The sequence below is a fragment of the Xenopus laevis genome, chromosome 9_10L (genome assembly GCF_017654675.1).
Source record: "Xenopus laevis strain J_2021 chromosome 9_10L, Xenopus_laevis_v10.1, whole genome shotgun sequence".
In the NCBI taxonomy this organism is placed as follows: domain Eukaryota; kingdom Metazoa; phylum Chordata; class Amphibia; order Anura; family Pipidae; genus Xenopus; species Xenopus laevis.
The window spans coordinates 61,075,247-61,092,170 of record NC_054387.1 but is presented as its reverse complement, the minus strand read 5'-3'; the positions used below and the strand labels follow the sequence as shown (position 1 = coordinate 61,092,170).

At 40.4% G+C, this 16,924-nt stretch overlaps 1 protein-coding gene across 7 annotated transcripts; it reads right to left on the bottom strand.

Annotated features, from left to right (window-relative positions):
- Window positions 1-6,590: 6,590 nt before the first annotated feature.
- On the bottom strand, window positions 6,591-16,462 carry LOC108701277. Of its 7 annotated transcripts, none has more exons than XM_041576684.1 (2): window positions 16,419-16,462; window positions 6,591-8,017 (listed from the first exon to the last, which is right to left on the bottom strand). In XM_041576684.1, the coding sequence occupies exons 1-2, from the start codon at window positions 16,445-16,447 to the stop codon at window positions 6,982-6,984; spliced, it is 1,065 nt and encodes a 354-aa protein (XP_041432618.1). In that variant the 5' UTR covers window positions 16,448-16,462; the 3' UTR covers window positions 6,591-6,981. The 7 variants fall into 7 exon arrangements, with proteins under 7 accessions (XP_041432618.1, XP_041432621.1, XP_041432623.1 ...); XM_041576687.1 differs by lacking the exon at window positions 16,419-16,462 and adding an exon at window positions 11,753-11,843; XM_041576689.1 differs by lacking the exon at window positions 16,419-16,462 and adding an exon at window positions 11,141-11,163.
- Between the last annotated feature and the right edge of the window lie 462 nt (window positions 16,463-16,924).

The following is a 16,924-nucleotide window of genomic DNA, read 5'->3' as shown; positions in this document are numbered from 1 at the left end:
GCTGTCCTGCTGCTGACCTCTCATCTGCTGACTGCTGCCTGTAACCCAATAGTCCTTGTAAGGACTGCTTTTATTTTCTTTTTTGTTTTTTTTACTTTGCTACTGTAAGAGCCCAGTGCTATTAGTCTAGCTGTGTTGGGGAGTGGGACTGGTGTGCTGCTCCTCCTAGTAGTTCACCACTACCAGCACCAACCACAGTCAAAATTGTTACAAAGTATCTTATTTGCACCTGTTAGCTGTTCTGAGCTCTCTGCCAAAAGCTAATTAAGTTAGAAACTGTTTTTTTTCTGGCTGTTCAGTGCAGAGAAAAGAGGGACTGGTGTGCTGCTCCTCCTAGTAGTTCACCACCACCAGCACCAACCAGAGTCAAAATTGTTACAAAGTATCTTATTTGCACCTGTTAGCTGTTCTGAGCTCTCTGCCAAAAGCCAATTAAGTTAGAAACTGGTTTTTTTCTGGCTGTTCAGTGCAGAGAAAAGAGGGACTTTCCAGTACAAAAGAGGGACAGGGGGTTGAGTGGTCAAAAGAGGGACAGTTGGGAGGTATGCAAGTGCCACCTAGCTGTGTGAGCTTTTTCACATTCTGTCTAAATAACAATAATAATTCCGTGTCCGTAAACATCACCTGAGTGATGTTTTTACAGCAGCAATAATATATTCCGTATCCACTACTGTATACGTTGCCCTTGCAGGCATTGTTTGCCCAGTCTTTAACCAAGTGCCACCTAGCTGTGTGAGCTTTTTCACATTCCGTGTCCAGAAACATCACCTGAGTGACGTAGTGTGATTTCTGCCCTTTACAGCACAAAACGCAGCGCTGTGTCAACAATGTATTTTTCAGATACATTTTTGCCCTTGATCCCCCTCTGGCATGCCACTGTCCAGGTCGTTGCACCCTTTAAACAACTTTAAAATCATTTTTCTGGCCAGAAATGTCTTTTCTAGCTTTTAAAATTCGCCTTCCCATTGAAGTCTATGGGGTTTGCGACGTTCGCGAACCGTTCGCATTTTTGACGCAAGTTCGCGAATATGTTTGCGAACTTTTTTTCCGACGTTCGCTACATCCCTAGTGGGAAGCTGCACCTTCCTGTGTGCTTTACATTATTGCCAGTACAAGCTGTGTAGGGACACAGACAAATACAGTGGAGACAGACAGACTACAGAGGATAGCACAGACAGACAACATGCAGGCAGACATCTCTACCCCATTCTGTTTACAGCTCAAACTCTAAGGCTGCTTGAGCAATATATTGGCTCTTGCTTTCCCATTTACACTGTGCAAATTATTTCTGAGAAACTTGCCCTGCCAGTTCTATATATTTAATAGCTTCCCTTGATTCTCTTACTTATCTGTGGTAATACATTTGGTCATTTCTTTGACCCTATCACAGGTTTCTAAATTAACCCTTTCCTATCTTTCTCACTGCTGGGAATAAATGGAGCACAACTACAACCTGCAAAAGAAAGAAGGGAGTTAATACTCTTTTTCAGAAAGGGTCAAGGGCCTACCTGGAAAAGTCCAAGTAGCCTGGCAGGCTAGTCTAGAGGATAGTTAAAGGTTAATAAGATACATTCCATATGTTTAGTAGTGTAACACTAAGATTACATCCCTCCCAACTGTCCCGTTTTTTGGGGGACAGTCCTGATTTTGACAGCTCCAGCCATAGTCCCAGATTATTACTGAAATGTCTCTTTGATCTCCTGCACTGAACAGCCAGAATAAGATACAAAGTTTCTGAAACGTAATTGACTTTTGAAATTAAGCCCAGAATATGTGGCAGGTGCACTTGGATAATTTTGTAACAAAATAAGTAAAGAAACAATTGTAACAATTTGAGATTAGCAGGTCTCTTGGGGAAACTGACTTGCAGCTTAAATGGCAATTAACCTTCATTAGCAAAAACTGTAATAACGCATAAAAAACACTGCAATGTGTTCAAACTTTCATAACCTGCCAAATTGTATGAAATGAACATGGTAATTAGGGGGTGTGGCCACAAAGTTGGCATGGTCAAAACAATTTCAAATCCTTTTGTCCCTCTTTCTATTTACAAAATGTTGGGAAGTATGTAAGAATTAGTATGGGTGCTACTTCTTCAGAACAGTGTCGAACTGGCCCACCAGGATACCAGGAAAACTCCCAGTGGGCCCAGGTGTCAGTGGGCCCTCTTGCTTCTAATCATTTGGCCATTCCCTAAATCTTTAAGAGGCTTAATAATGGAAGAATTGAGTATAGTATGTAGAGATAAAAGACCAGGAGGATAAAGAGGTTGAGTGAGGATAGGAGGAATAATAGTTTGGAAAGTGGGCCTACGGTCTAAGGTTTTCTGGTGGGCCCCTGACATCCCAGTCCGACACTGCTTCAGAACCAGCCCCCACAGTACAGAATCCCTCATTTAGTATTCCACCCTCATATGCTATAAGAATACAAATACCTTCAATATTCGTAGCCCTGCCATTGGCTGGTTGAAACCCGTAGACTTAAACCGATTGTGACCATGTCTCCAGGCGATCATCATAAAGAAGTAGCACTACATCATATCATGTTAACAGGATATCATTGAATGAGTAAATTAAACCTGTTTATAACGTTAAATAGAATCAAGGGAAACTAAAAACCCAACATGAAGTATTGACGGTTATTATCATTATAAGGCGTATGCCTTGCTACTACAAGGATTTTTTTCCAAAGTTTGTCCAAACTTGTTTTCCAGTTTAGCTGTTTTTCTGAATCTTTTAATTGTCTTGTCTTTATATCTTATCTTTATATGAGCTAGAAAGTGGAGGTATGTGGTTAGAAAGCAAGAAAACGCCTGGTATTTAACCCTCTGCTTAAAGGAATGGTAACACCAAAAAATAATCATGTACTGTTGCCCTGCACTGATAAAACTGATCTGTTTGCTCCAGAAACACTACTATAGTTTATATAAACAAGCTGCTGTGTAGCAATGGTGGAAATTAAAAAAGCCTATATGGCACAGGTTAAATAGTGGATTACAGATAACACCATTGTGTTCTACAGAGCTTATCTGCTGTGTAACCTGAGCCTTTTCTCTCTTGAATGGCTGCCCCATTGATACATAGCAGTTTATTAATTATACAAACAATAGTAGTGTTTCTGAAGCAAACAGCAGTTTTACCAGTGCAGGGCAATTGATACATGCTGTATATTAAATAGGACTAGATGTTGTGTGGGCTTATAGCCCATAGCATAATCATATACCCAACAGGACAATTTTTATATTGGGGGCTGGGGTACCATACTGACTGTGGTGTCTGCTTCCTCAATAGTTGCGGGTGTATGGATTTAGTAGTGGGGGAAGAGGGGATGCTGTGCACACTGGGTACCTACAACAGGTTTTATTGTTTTATTTGGGGGGGTGGCACCTGTTAGCTACTCCACTGACTGACGCCCCACTTATCAGACTACACAAAGTAATAGTTTTTTTTTTAAAATTCAATAGTATAGCCCAATCCTACAGTTTGCATGGAGAGTAGATTCTTCAATGTCAAATGTGAGCGCACCTCTCAAGGATTGTAATCATTTACCTGTTAACCCGGACCAGTGCTCCTGTTAGTAGAAATGTGATATTTTCACCCTTATTGAAGTTACTTGATCTCATGTAATAAAATATTGCTATTTCACCCTTATTGAAGTTACTTAAGCTCATGTAACAATTCAAGTCAGATAGCAGTATATAGTAATACAACACAACAGGCCACCACAGAAAAAATTTTAAAGGAAAGAAAAATCCAGAAAATAGAATGGAAATAAAAGATTGATTAGATTCCATATGTTTAGAAGTATAACACTGTAAGTAAGAATTGTGCCCTCCATAATATATATTAGATGGGGGGAGAGAGAGGTTACATGCTAGAGTTTCTGCTCAACAATAAAAAGCACAAGCAAGGAAGAGAGTATGGTTTCCTCTAGAAAATACCTCTAAATGGGTTAACGTTCACATGATTTGTAACAGTGTATTCATGGATGCTTTAGAGATATTTGGATGTTATTTTGACAAGTATATTAAAAAAACATGTTTGTTCTAGGCAGTTACAGGTTGTTCTACAGTTCAAGGGTTTACTGTAGCTTCTTTTATGCCCCAGATTATCAGCTCCTATGGCAAGTGTATAGGACTAACTTTTGAGCTCTGCTGGAAGTTCAAGAGCACAAGGGAGTTTAGATACCCCAGCACATGAGGCAAAGTGTATTGTGCCCAAAAAGGCTTCTCCACGGAACTAATGACTATAATGTTAAGGCTTGGAGAAATATATGCTGTAGAAAGCAATGAGCTCCCGGCCATGAAATATTTTGGTATTTTGGGGGCTGGTGCAAGAGGGGTAAGTGGCAAAAAGAAGCTCTGTCGACTTTAAGGCTTTGCCTTTTGAAACCCACCCACTCTAAAAGTGTCTTTACAAGATTTTAGGGCATATGCCTGATATTAAAGTTAACTTTGAGTATGACATAGATAGTGATAGTCGGAGTCATTTGCAATTGGTTTTCATTTTTTATTTCTTGTGGTTTTTGAGTTTAGCTTTTTATTCAACAGCTATCCAGTTTGCAGTTTCAGCTGGTTGCTAGGGTCTAAATTACTCTAGCAACCATGCATTGTTTTGAATTAGAGACTGGAACATGAATAGGGGAGGTCTGAATAGAAAGATAAGCAATAAAAAGCAACAAAAATAAATGTATAGCTTATGGAGCACTTGCTTTTTAGATGGGGTCAGTGACCTTTATCTGAAAGCTAGAAAGAATCAGAAGAAGGCAAATAATTCAAAAACTATAAAAAATAAAATAATGAAAACCAATTGAAAAGTTATATCTAGTATAGGTAAATTTAAAATAACTGGACTTGCTGAGTAATCAATGAAGACGTTTCACCAAGTCACTGGTTCACGTATGTGGATGACTCTTGGGTTAAAATCATATCCAATGAAGTGGCGGCCTTTACAGAACACATTAACTCAGTGGACAACGACATCAAGTTCACAAGGGAAGATGTCCACGAGAACGAACTTGCCTTTTTGGACTGTTTGATATGCATCCAAGAGGAGGGTAACTTGAAGACGGAAGTATTCAGGAAACCCACTCATACGGATCAATATCTGTGATTCCCACCATCCGCTGGAACACAAACTGGGTGTAATTAGAACTCTGCACCACAGGGCGGAATGTGTGGCAACTGATACAGAGTCCAAAGACAAAGAGCAAAAACATCTTAGAGGAGCTTTGAAAGTGTGTGGCTACCCAGACTGGGCCTTTGTCAAAACAGCAGCAACCAAGACCAACAGGAACACCAATAGAAATAACCGCCCGGAGACACATAGTAGGCGAAACATATTCATCCCATATGTAGCTGGAGTGTCAGAGAAACTCAGGAGGATTTTTAACAAACACCACGTCCCTGTGTTTTTCAAACCTAGCAACACACTGAGACAAAAACTGGTACACCCAAAGGATCCAACCCCTAAAGAAAAACAAAGCAACATGGTATACGGAGTCCAGTGTAGTGAGGAGTGCACAGATCTATACATTGGGGAGACAAAATAACAGCTCACCAAGCGAATGGCTCAGCATAGGAGGGCGAACTCTACAGGGCAAAAACGCAGCTGTCTTTCTACACCTAAAAGACAAGGGACCCTCCTTTGAAGATAGCAAGGTCCAAATATTGGATAAAGAAGACCGCTGGTTTGAACGAGGCGATTCATGTCAAGGTGGAGAAATCATCCCTGAACAGAGGCGGGGGCCTTCGACATCACCTGTCTGCTACATACAATGCTGTTCTAACATCTGTACCCCGGTGGTTTCAGAACACTTCACACATCCATTCATGCAACTCTCACAAGTAACACCTGTTTCTAGGAGTTGCATGACACATTGGTTAATCCTATCACAGTAACTACACAGAATCAACACCTCTGTTAATTTCTTCAGATTTCACCTCTTTGAAGAGTTACAATGTGCCATTGTGATTGCATTAGAGGAAGAGTTTATATGCCGAGAATTTACCACACCAGTCAGTTGAACTGAAGAAGCTGCTCGGATGAGTAGTGAAACGTCGTCATTGATTACTCAGCAAGTCCAGTTGTTTTACATTTACCTATACTAGATAAACCATGACCTGGATGAATGAAAATCTTCGTCAAATTGAAAAGTTGCTTACAATAGGCCATTCTAACATACTAAAAATTAAATGTGAAACACTCCTTTAAAATGCTGAGAAGTATAAACGGATACAATGAGGCTAATAACATATCTTAATACTAATAATACTAATACTCCTTCTCTACAACATGATGCTTCTGGCCTATCAGCACGCCAAATACCCATGTTATACAGCACCTAGGCTCCTTCCTGCCAGCTACTAACCTGTGACCTTTCCTGAATTTTGCTCAAAGGGATGAGAATCTTTTAAATGGTGCCTAGTGGAGTGCACAATTATATGGCACGCTATAAGTGCTACATTGTATAAAGACATAACAGACATTGGGTGACCCGTAGCATGTTCTCTGCAAGGTAAACAGCAGGTGTACACAGGTTGCCAACACTCCCCCAAACACACACACAAATAAAAAGGCATCACAGCTAGAAATCTTTATGTTTGATTTATTTCATAAGAACATATTATAAAGGCCCAGTCACCAAGTTGAATCACAGCTAGAAATCTTTATGTTTGATTTATTGCACAAGAACTTATTATAAAGGTCCAGTCACCAAGTTGTATCATAAGTGGGCTCACAGTTCAATGCAACACCACCAAGGGTCATAGATTGTGGGTATTATTGCAGCAGCTATCTATAAAGAATGTGCCAACATAAACAATATGGCCAGTCTAAATTGAAATACCTATATCTGTGTGCACCAGATGCATCAGTAATGTTTGCTTCTTTTTTATATATACGGTAATGGGGGAAAGCTAGAATAGGATGAGATGAGGTCTTCGCTCCTAAACAGCCAATAGGAGAACCATGAAAGCTATGTTTAAGCTGGGGGCAGTGGATTATCTGTAGGTGGGGTTGAATCATTCTTAACCGTGGTATCACGACAGTGCAGAACTGATTCAGACCCCATGCCAAGTTGGTACTGCCAGATATACATTGATTTCTTGGGCTGCAATGTGATGCTCAATGATTCTTCCACCTCAGTAGCCTGGGTCCAGTTTTCTCTCTCTGTATTGACTGAGGATCCCCCATATTCAGTTTTGAGTGAGAACTGGGACTTTGCAATTAGAGCCGACAAGCCCCCAGTTTCCATGCTGACTTCCAAAGATATTTTCCAGTTGTGTTCTATACTGGACATCTTCTCTTTCTCATAACCAACCTTCTTGGTGATCTTCTTGGTCCAGGTGACTGGAGTGTCAGAATCGTTGGAAATGGTTTTTATGCACTCCCATGTGCCAAATGATGAACCTTTGGTAATGGCCAAACCACCTGGGAGAAAGCTAATGACAGAAGGATGAAAAGAAAATGTTTCGCTGCCTTCATCCTGATTGAAGTTGCCGCTCCTATAGTACTGCAGCCCCCACTCATCATGGGGCTTCACAAAGTAGTAGTATTTTTTGATTCCAAAATAGTACAAGCCATTTTTACAGTTTGGATGGAGAGCAAATTCTTCACTGTCTTCATCTTCGTTCATGTTCTTGGTGCGGCGATAGACACCTCGGTTCTGGAAGATGATGTAAAAATAGTCACCAGATGACAGGTAATGGTCTCCACCTTGGCAGTTGGGATGGAGTGTGTAGACTACCGCATCTTCGTCTTTATTCATATTAGTGACTCGACGGTAGCTGTTGCCCTTAATGATGTAAAATAAATCATCTTTATGCGCCACATAATGGTCACCATCTCTACACGAGGGGTGGAGGCTAAAAATATTGATATCTTCACCCTCATTGAAGTTTTTACATCTCATGTAACAATTCAAGTCAGATCGAACGATATAGTAATCATCATCAACACCACAGAAGTCCACCCCACAGGCCTCTTTCTTTGGCACAATCCCAACCATGATGAAAATTCTAAAAAAAGACATAAAAAAAAAGAAAAAGTGGATTTAATTAAACAACAGAATATTCAGACTGGGACACCAATGATGTCAAGGGTCCACCAGACCTAAAACCTTTTCTTCCTACTGAGAAGAACCCGTGATATCCCCATGTCTGACAGATTCACTGTTCAAATTATTATTAAAAGAAAACATGACTACAGAAGTGTAACCAATTTATATAGCCTAGATGGCACCATGTTTTTGCCCACTAGATGTCAGTTTACTGAAGTCTTTGGGTAACAATTGTTCATAGAGATATCACAGCAACATGATTGGCTGCTTAAAAAAATAAATAAATAAAAAAAAAAAAAAAAAAAAAAAAAAGACAGAAAGCTGCACCTTTCGGTGTGCTATACATTATTGCCAGTACAAGCTGTGTAGGGACACAAAGAAATACAGTGGATACAGACATTTCTACCCCATTCCATTTACAGCTCAAACTCTAAGGCTGCTTGAGAATATATTGGCTCTTGCTCTCCCATTTACACTGTGCAAATTATTTCTGAGAAACTTGCCCTGTCAGCTCTATTTTATTAATAGCCTCCCTTGATTCTCTTGCTTATCTGTGGCAATACATCTGGTCATTTCTCTGATCTAATCACAGGTTTCTAAATGAACCCTTTCCTATCTTTCTCACTGGGAATAAATGAAGCACAACTACAACCTGCAAAAGAAAGAAGAGAGTTAATACTCTTACAAAAAGGGTCAAGGGCCCACCGGAAAAAAAGTCCCAGTAACCCGGCAGGCTAGTCCAGAGTAGTGGAGAGTTAAAAGTCAGAGATAAATTCCATATGTAGTTTAAGACTGTAACATAACATACTTCCCAACTATCACTTTTTTTTGGAGGACAGTTCTGATTTTGACAGCTCAACCCGCAGCCCCAGACTGTTACTGAAATGTCTCTGATCTCTTGCACTAAACAGCCAGAATAAGATACAATGTTTCTGAAACTTAATTGACTTTTGGCAGAGAGCCCAGAATATGTGGCAGGCGCACTTGGATACTTTTGTAACAATTTAAGATAATCAAAGAAACAATTGTAACCATTTAAGATAAGCAGGTCTCTTGGGGAAACCAGCTTGCAATTAACCTTCATTAGCAAAACCGTAAACGCATAAAAACCACAGAAATGTGTTCAAACTTTCATAACCTGCCAAATTGTGTAAAATGAACATGGTAAATAGGGGGTGTGGCCACAAAATTGGCACAGACAAAAAAAAAAAATTCCAATCCTTTTGTACCTCTTTCTATTTCCAAATGTTGGAAGGTATGTAAGAATTAAAATGGGTGCCCCCACAGTACAGAATCCCTCATTTAGTTTTCCACCCTCATATGCTATAATACAAATACTGTCAATATATACTGTCATACCCCTGTCATTGGCTGTTACCCGTGGACCATGTCTCCAGGCTATCATCATAAAGAAGCAGCACTACATCATATCATGTGAACAGGATATTATTGAATGAGTAAATTAAACCCGATTATAATGTTACATAGAATCAACGGTAAACCCAACATGAAGTGTAGATGGTATCATTATAAGGCATATGCTTTTCTACTACTGCCCATAATCCATAATATATTATTCTTGCTCATGTACCCAGAGCATAGTGCCATGTGCTGTGCCAGTGCATATACCAGTGTTATTAAAATAATTAAAGGCAAAGTTTCTTCTGTGTAATTACCTGTAGTGAAACGGTTGATCCTGCTGAATCAGAAAACCTATTTCTGCAACTGAACTAGGGAATGATTTCTTTTTATACCCCTATAGAAGGAGGGTTTATAGCTTTTTAAGAAATATCTGTATCCTTGTTGCCCAATGGGATTTTTCTCAAAGTTTGTCGAAACTTGTTTCCCAATTGAGTTGTTTTTCTGAATCATTTCATTTTCTTGTCTTTATATCTTATCTTTGCATGAGTTGCAAAGCGGAGGTCTGTGGTTAGAAAGTAATTTAACCCTCTGCTCAAAGGAACAAAAACACCAAAAAAATGTAATTGCTTTAAAGTAATGAAAATCTCATGTTCTGTTGCCCTGCACTGGTAAAACAGATCTGTTTGCTTCAGACACACTTCTATAGTTCATATAAACAAGCTACTTCTTTCCTCTAAGACCGCACGTCTTCAATGTAACACTATATTCAAGATAATGAGGAGAGCAATCCGAAAGCAGATATTCTGCTACAAAGTGATTTATTCCAGACTACCAAACACACAGCATGTTTCGGGCCTCACACGACCTTTATCAAGTGTAACTTAATGGAAACAGTTTGACCTTTAAAACACATACTGCTTGAGACCCACCCCTTAATGTCCAGGTAAAAGTTGAACATGGTTTTATGTTATACAGTTTTAGTGCATCCAACAGTGCTCAATACAAAATATGTAATAGTATGGACAAACAATTAAATTCAGACCCAAGTATCTTTGTGTTGTGACAAAGCATGATTTGCTAAAAAGTCCAATAGTAAATGTCCTGCATCATTATCAATTACAGCATATCCAATCCATTCCGTGAATACAAAGCCCAACCTGTGAATAAAGGAATGATTCACTGATATGGCGCCTTTGTACTGCACATAAGAGTGCCTACCAAGCACATCAAAACACCTTAATAATAGAAACTAGTATGACTAATTCTCAGTCTTAGTACTGTACATTTATTTTTACTCTAGCAACATTTTATATTTTTAATACCTACTTATAAATAAATAATACAATCAGCAAATAAGTAATTAGGTAATCTTACCCTTACATTCAACGCAACTAAGTTGCTGGTGTTTTCTATTTTCAGGACCTGCAATAATGAAGAGGCAAGGCTACCATCATAGATATGGTTTAAGACTCCAATAATCATTTAGTCCTTCAGGGGTTAAAGTATTCAACTTTTTGGTCCATTTACCTTCAAGTTTGAATAATTTTTTCTGCCTATTTCCACCTCTCGTCTAATGGTGCTTCTTCGAAGATGCACAATTTTAATTGCATACGGTTAGGTTTATGCTCTAGTCTATAAAATGCCTATACAGTGAAGTATCTGTTTGTGCATTCTATTTATAGTTCCTAATGTTACCCCTACACAGCCCTGCAAGACCCACCAGCAGTGAAGACGAACCCCAAGCAATTGATGAATTTGTCAATTAGCCTCTGGTTTTCCCAATCAGCTGCATATAAATTTAGGCCCAGCATAGGGGACTGTGCTAGTGTCAGGAAAATGGTATGAGTGCTAATATTTGAGAAGTGTGAGGAAAATGCCATTTAAACAACTGCTAATATTTCAGAAGGCAAAGTCAAGGCCAAAGGCACGGATTATCTGAACCAGCTGGAAAAACATTACAGACTGGAATTTACATAGACAAATACAAAAGGTCCTCTGCACTATATAAATTATAATAAACAAGGAAAAGTTGTGCTCACCACTAATTTTTAAAACCATTAACCGGGGGTGCAATGAGGCTGTGACCTCAAAATGCACTCAGCCCATTATCAATATATTAAGGACATTGAAACATTTTGTGCCTTAAGTTACTAAAAAATGCCTTACCCTTTAAACAAAAAAGGGATTGTTTGTCCATATATTGCAATATATTTAAGCTGGCCAACTATGTCAAAGTCATCCCATATCTGGCCAGTCCTATGCTCAACTTTCACCTGTTTCATTAACAATTCTACTGCGTCATTATTCATTTTACACAGGGATTAGGTTTTACCTGAAACTTGCTTGCTTTCAAGGTTAAAACTCCCAAACTTGGCTGCCCTTTTATTAGCCATCAGTGGGATCACCTGACTATAGTTGGGAAGGGTGGGAGCTACAACATGGAGCTGGTCACTGCTCCTGTATAACTATAAAAAAAAAAAACTGGTGGCAAATAAAAGGGTACCCAAGCTTGTATGGGGTGCCGTTTGTCCCAAATACATTCTGTATACAAAACTATCCCTAATACACAGAATTAATATCTCTCATGGTATATACGCATTTGTGACCATACAGAGATAAAAAAAATATACAAAAGACTTATTACTATTAAAGAATGAGAACAAAACCTGGTTTGTGCACAAAAGGATGTCATTATATTACAAACTCCATTCTGTACATTTTAACAAGCAATCTGTCTCACAAATGTATAACCTTCATGTAACGGACACACTTATGTGCAAAGTTACTTACAGAATGAATTATGTAAAAAAAACTTGTACATAATATAATAGTGTAACTAACTAGTGCATGTCAAGCTAGATTTAAATGACAAAATAGATATCTGTGACAAAAAGCAAGATTTTATGGTACAGGATTCATTCTTTCCACAAAATGACAGCTCAGTTTCACAAAACAGATAAAATATCCATTCTGTGAAGCAATACTGTCAGTCACAAACATGAACAAACATTTCCTAAAAGGGTTGCTATTAAACACTACAGGTTCATAATTGGAAGTTCTTACAAATGGCTGAGAAATATAATGATTGCAGAGAAAGAAAAGTATGCAAAACATAAATATGATTATTTTAGGTGATATGGCTATTATAATTGTAGTAATCTGCTTGTGTGGCCATTTTGGTTAAGGGCATTCCTGCTGTTTTGCCATTGTCTTATGATTCATTCCTGTTTCCCTCTTCCTTTCTAAGCTGAGAGCAATAATGGGACAGGCCACACTTACCTGCCATGTTGGAATAAATGTACCAGAAGCAGGGGTGTAAATACAGAGGAAATAGACAGTAGCGTCACTAGAGGGGGGAAGGCCCTGGTGCGTGATGCGCAGCCGGGCCCCGCCCCCCTCCGTACGGCCACATTTGTCCGCATTTGTCAGTGGCGCACGGGCTGCCGGGGGGCCCTGAGGGGGTGCGGGCCCTGGCCCGCTCGCACCCTCTGCTCCCCCGGTAGTTCCGCCACTGGAAGTAGACCATGCAGTTGCAGGGGGCACAAGAGGTATAAGGGGCCCTGTGAGGCCCTAATTCATATACAGTTTCAATAAATATTGGTAAACAAGTCAACCTCTAAACATTTTGGGTGCCTGAAAAATAATTTGCTGTGGGGCCCAGTGATATCTAGTTATGTCACTGAGTCCAGAAGTTACTGTGCTTGTCTGGCTGCTTTACCAGAACTAATACAGCAGACTCATTTAATCCACTACCAGCCAGTTTATCACACATCATCTTGCAGCCTAACCCATCATTATAACAGGCCTAATATCCCCAATATCAGAGTCACTTATAAGTTTTGTATATGATTGTTAGGCTCCAACATCTCCTACTAGCTGTAATCTTGCACCAGTTAGCTTTTAGCAGTCTCTTAATAATGTGTTTAGCTATAGTTCAACTACTACATAATAGGTTTAGCCAGAGACATGGGACTTTTCCTGTACTTCACATGGCAGTGGACACTAATGGGTTAATCCCTCTCGACACATGAAGGACAGGAAATGAGCTAATAAATTCCATGCCTCCCCCCTCACCTCCATTCTTCTTTCCTGTCCTCGACGAAGGAAGTGAAGGAAGTTTTGATACTGGCACCAGGTTTTTTGCCTCGAAGTCTCCAGAGCCTTGTCTCTAGGAGAAATCTCCATTAGCAGATAATGGCCTTTCGTTGCCCATAGCCGCAGTAAGACGCAAAGCCGTTAGGCGCATGCGCAGTAAGGCGGTTGCAGAGCTCTATCCGGGACGCGTTGCTTTGATACGCGCCGGTGACGTCATTACGCTGCATTTTGGCGCCATCGTTTTTAAACCAGCGTCTTAGTTCCCCATCTTGCTGCCTGTTATACCAGATGCTGTTTGGCTGTTTATGCCCTGAGCCTGCTGCTATTTACCTCCACAACTGCAGTAAGTAATCTGCCTGCTGGAGATGTTTGGTATGTAGCACAAAAGAGAAAAAGATTAACCCTTAAAGTTGCACCACCCCATCTTTAAATCCGAGGACTCAAGGAACAATAAAACTTAACTTTTAATAAATAAATTAAAACCGTAAGTCCAGAGGAGCGTTTAAAATAAGGTTAGGGACAGGGAGGCAAAGAACCCGAATTCAAATGGGCAAAAAAGTACACAGCATACAGTGGGTGTTTGGGATGTCAAAGAGTAACCCACGAGCCTTCAAATGTAAATACTGGTAAGTCACATACAATCATTTAACAGCCATAAGTCGGGGTAAACCTTGTATGATGGCTTTTAGGCCTTAAAATATCCACCACCCCTTCACCCTCAAGCACACCCTCCCATAGCCAAAGAGAGAGAAGCCAGTGTATTATGGCTGTATGTCAATTAACCCTGAATTAAATCAGGTAAATTAAATACATAAACTGCCAACCCTGGCATGCGAGTGCTGGTAGGCAGCAGAGTTCAGTTAATAAGCCATAGACTGAGATAGGGATTAACACAAAGCGCAATCAGGTCTGGTGCACCATCCCTTCACCCTCAAGCGCCCCCTCCCCTTTTCCAAAGTAAACAACCAAAGTAGCCGTATTCAATTAGTTTTAGATTTAAATGGAGGTAAAGATTCTATCCCAGCCACAAAATCACCGTCGAGAACCCACCCCTTCACCCACAGAGCTTCCCACCCGTTTCTGCTGTGAAGCGGTAGCCCAAAGATAAACAACCAAAGTAGCCGTATTCAATTAGTTTTAGATTTAAATGGAGGTTAAGATTCTATCCCAGCCACAAAATCACAGTCGAGAACCCACCCCTTCACCCACAGAGCTTCCCACCCGTTTCTGCTGTGAAGCGGTAGCTAGGGATGTAGCGAACGTCGGAAAAAAAGTTCGCGAACATATTCGCGAACTTGCGCAAAAATGCGAGCGGTTCGCGAACGGTTCGCGAACCCCATAGACTTCAATGGGAAGGCGAACTTTAACATCTAGAAAAGACATTTCTGGCCAGAAAAATGATTTTAAAGTTGTTTAAAGGGTGCAACGACCTGGACAGTGGCATGCCAGAGGGGGATCAAGGGCAAAAATGTATCTGAAAAATCTTCCTGTGTGTGCTTGGAAGAGATAGTGTAGGGGGAGAGCTGTTAGTGATTTCAGGGACAGATGATAGTAAGTTTGCTGGCTAGTAATCTGCTTGATACTGCTCTGTATTGGAGGGACAGAAGTCTGCAGGGATTTGAGGGACATTTTAGCTTAGGTAGCTTTGCTGGCTAGTAATCTACTGTTCTCTTTAAACAACTGCCATACGTTGACCTTGTAGGCATTGTTTGCCCAGTTTTTTTGGACGCAGCCACTGAAGCACAGTTGCCATAAAAAATATGCCATATAAATGCTGAAAATAGTAATTTTTCGCCATACGTTGACCTTGTAGACATTGTTTGCCCAGTTTTTTTGGTTGCAGCCACTGAAGCACAGTTGCCAGAAAAAATATGCCATATAAATGCTGAAAATAGTCATTTTTTGCCATACGTTGACCTTGTAGGCATTGTTTGCCCAGTTTTTTTGGTCGCAGCCACTGAAGCACAGTTGCCAGAAAAAATATGCCATATAAATGCTGAAAATAGTAATTTTTGCCATATACGTTGAGTCAATGGCGGGTTGAAGAAAACAGTGTGCAAATAATGCCTACAGGGCAAATAATGCCTAAAAGGTCAACTTATACACTACTACAGCGGTAGTAAAATAAAAAAAAGTAAAATAAAAAAAATGAATATTAAAAAAAAAAAATTAAAGTTGGTGCTGCTGAACTACTAGGAGCAGCAGATTAGCACACCAGTCCCACTCCCCAACACTGCTAGACTAATACCACTGGGCTCTTATAGTAGTAGTAGTAGTAGTAGTAAAACAACGAAAAAATAAATAAAAGCAGTCCTTACAAGGACTACTGTTATTGCAGCAGTCAGCAGATGAGATCAGAAGCAGGACAGCTGCCCACTGCAGCTACATACAGAGCACTGCAGTAGAAGGTAGATTACTAGCCAGCAAAGCTACCTAAGCTTAAATGTCCCTCAAACCCCTGCAGACTTCTGTCCCTCCAATAACAGAGCAGTATCAAAACGATTACTAGCCAGCAAACTTTCAACTGTCCCTGAAATCACTAACAGGCAGCAGCTCTCTCCCTACACTATCTCTTCAGCACACACAGGCAGAGTGAAAAAAACGCTGCAGGGCTTCGGTTTTTATAGGGAAGGGGAGTGGTCCAGGGGAGAGCTTCCTGATTGGCTGCCATGTACCTGCTGGTCTGGGGTGAGAGGGCAAAAAAAAGCGCCAACAATGGCGAACCCAAAATGGCGAACGTCGCGCGACGTTCGCGAACTTCCGGCGAGCGCGAACACCCGATGTTCGCGCGAACAAGTTCGCCGGCGAACAGTTCGCGACATCTCTAGCGGTAGCCCAAAGATTCTTTGTAGATTCAGCCCCCCTGCCTAACAATTCTAAAATGCGCCTGACGCGCGTTTCACCTGCATATCACAGATTTTGTCAAAGGCATCTCGCTGCTGCCGGTTCACCCCTCTAAATAGACACACAAACAGCTGTTAGTATTCAAACCGGCCAATGACGTGATGACACGTCAGAAAGGGGCGGGTCCAAAGTGTCAGATATTCAGTACATACTCAGCAATAGATTCTGCAGTTATCCAAAACTGCCTGTAATACCCTTCTCATATTAAGTAAGCTATCGCGTTACCACATCTCCTTACTTGGTGCGGCTGTCAAAATTAGCATGTCATCAGCGCCGCTTAGTAGTTATAATGCGTGATCAAATTGTCACAGTTCCTTGCACCATACAATCAAGGATAGGTGCGGTGATTAGTTTAACCAAGATTGATAATGCTGAGTGATATATAAGACATATGGAACCCCCCTTATTCAAAAATAAAATTAAATAGTGTCTAATCTTTAACAAGTTAGCTGCTTGTCTGGTGAACCTTATATAGACGTATGTGTAGATGTAATCCTAAAAAGAT

Excerpts from the sequence above, each read along its gene's own strand:
- LOC108701277 (XM_041576684.1), bottom strand. The coding sequence starts at position 16,447 with ATGCCTTTGACAAAATCTGTGATATGCAG. Across the intron at positions 8,018-16,418 it reads ACAAAATCTGTGATATGCAG|AATTTTCATCATGGTTGGGA; the intron begins GTGAAACGCGCG and ends GTCTTTTTTTAG.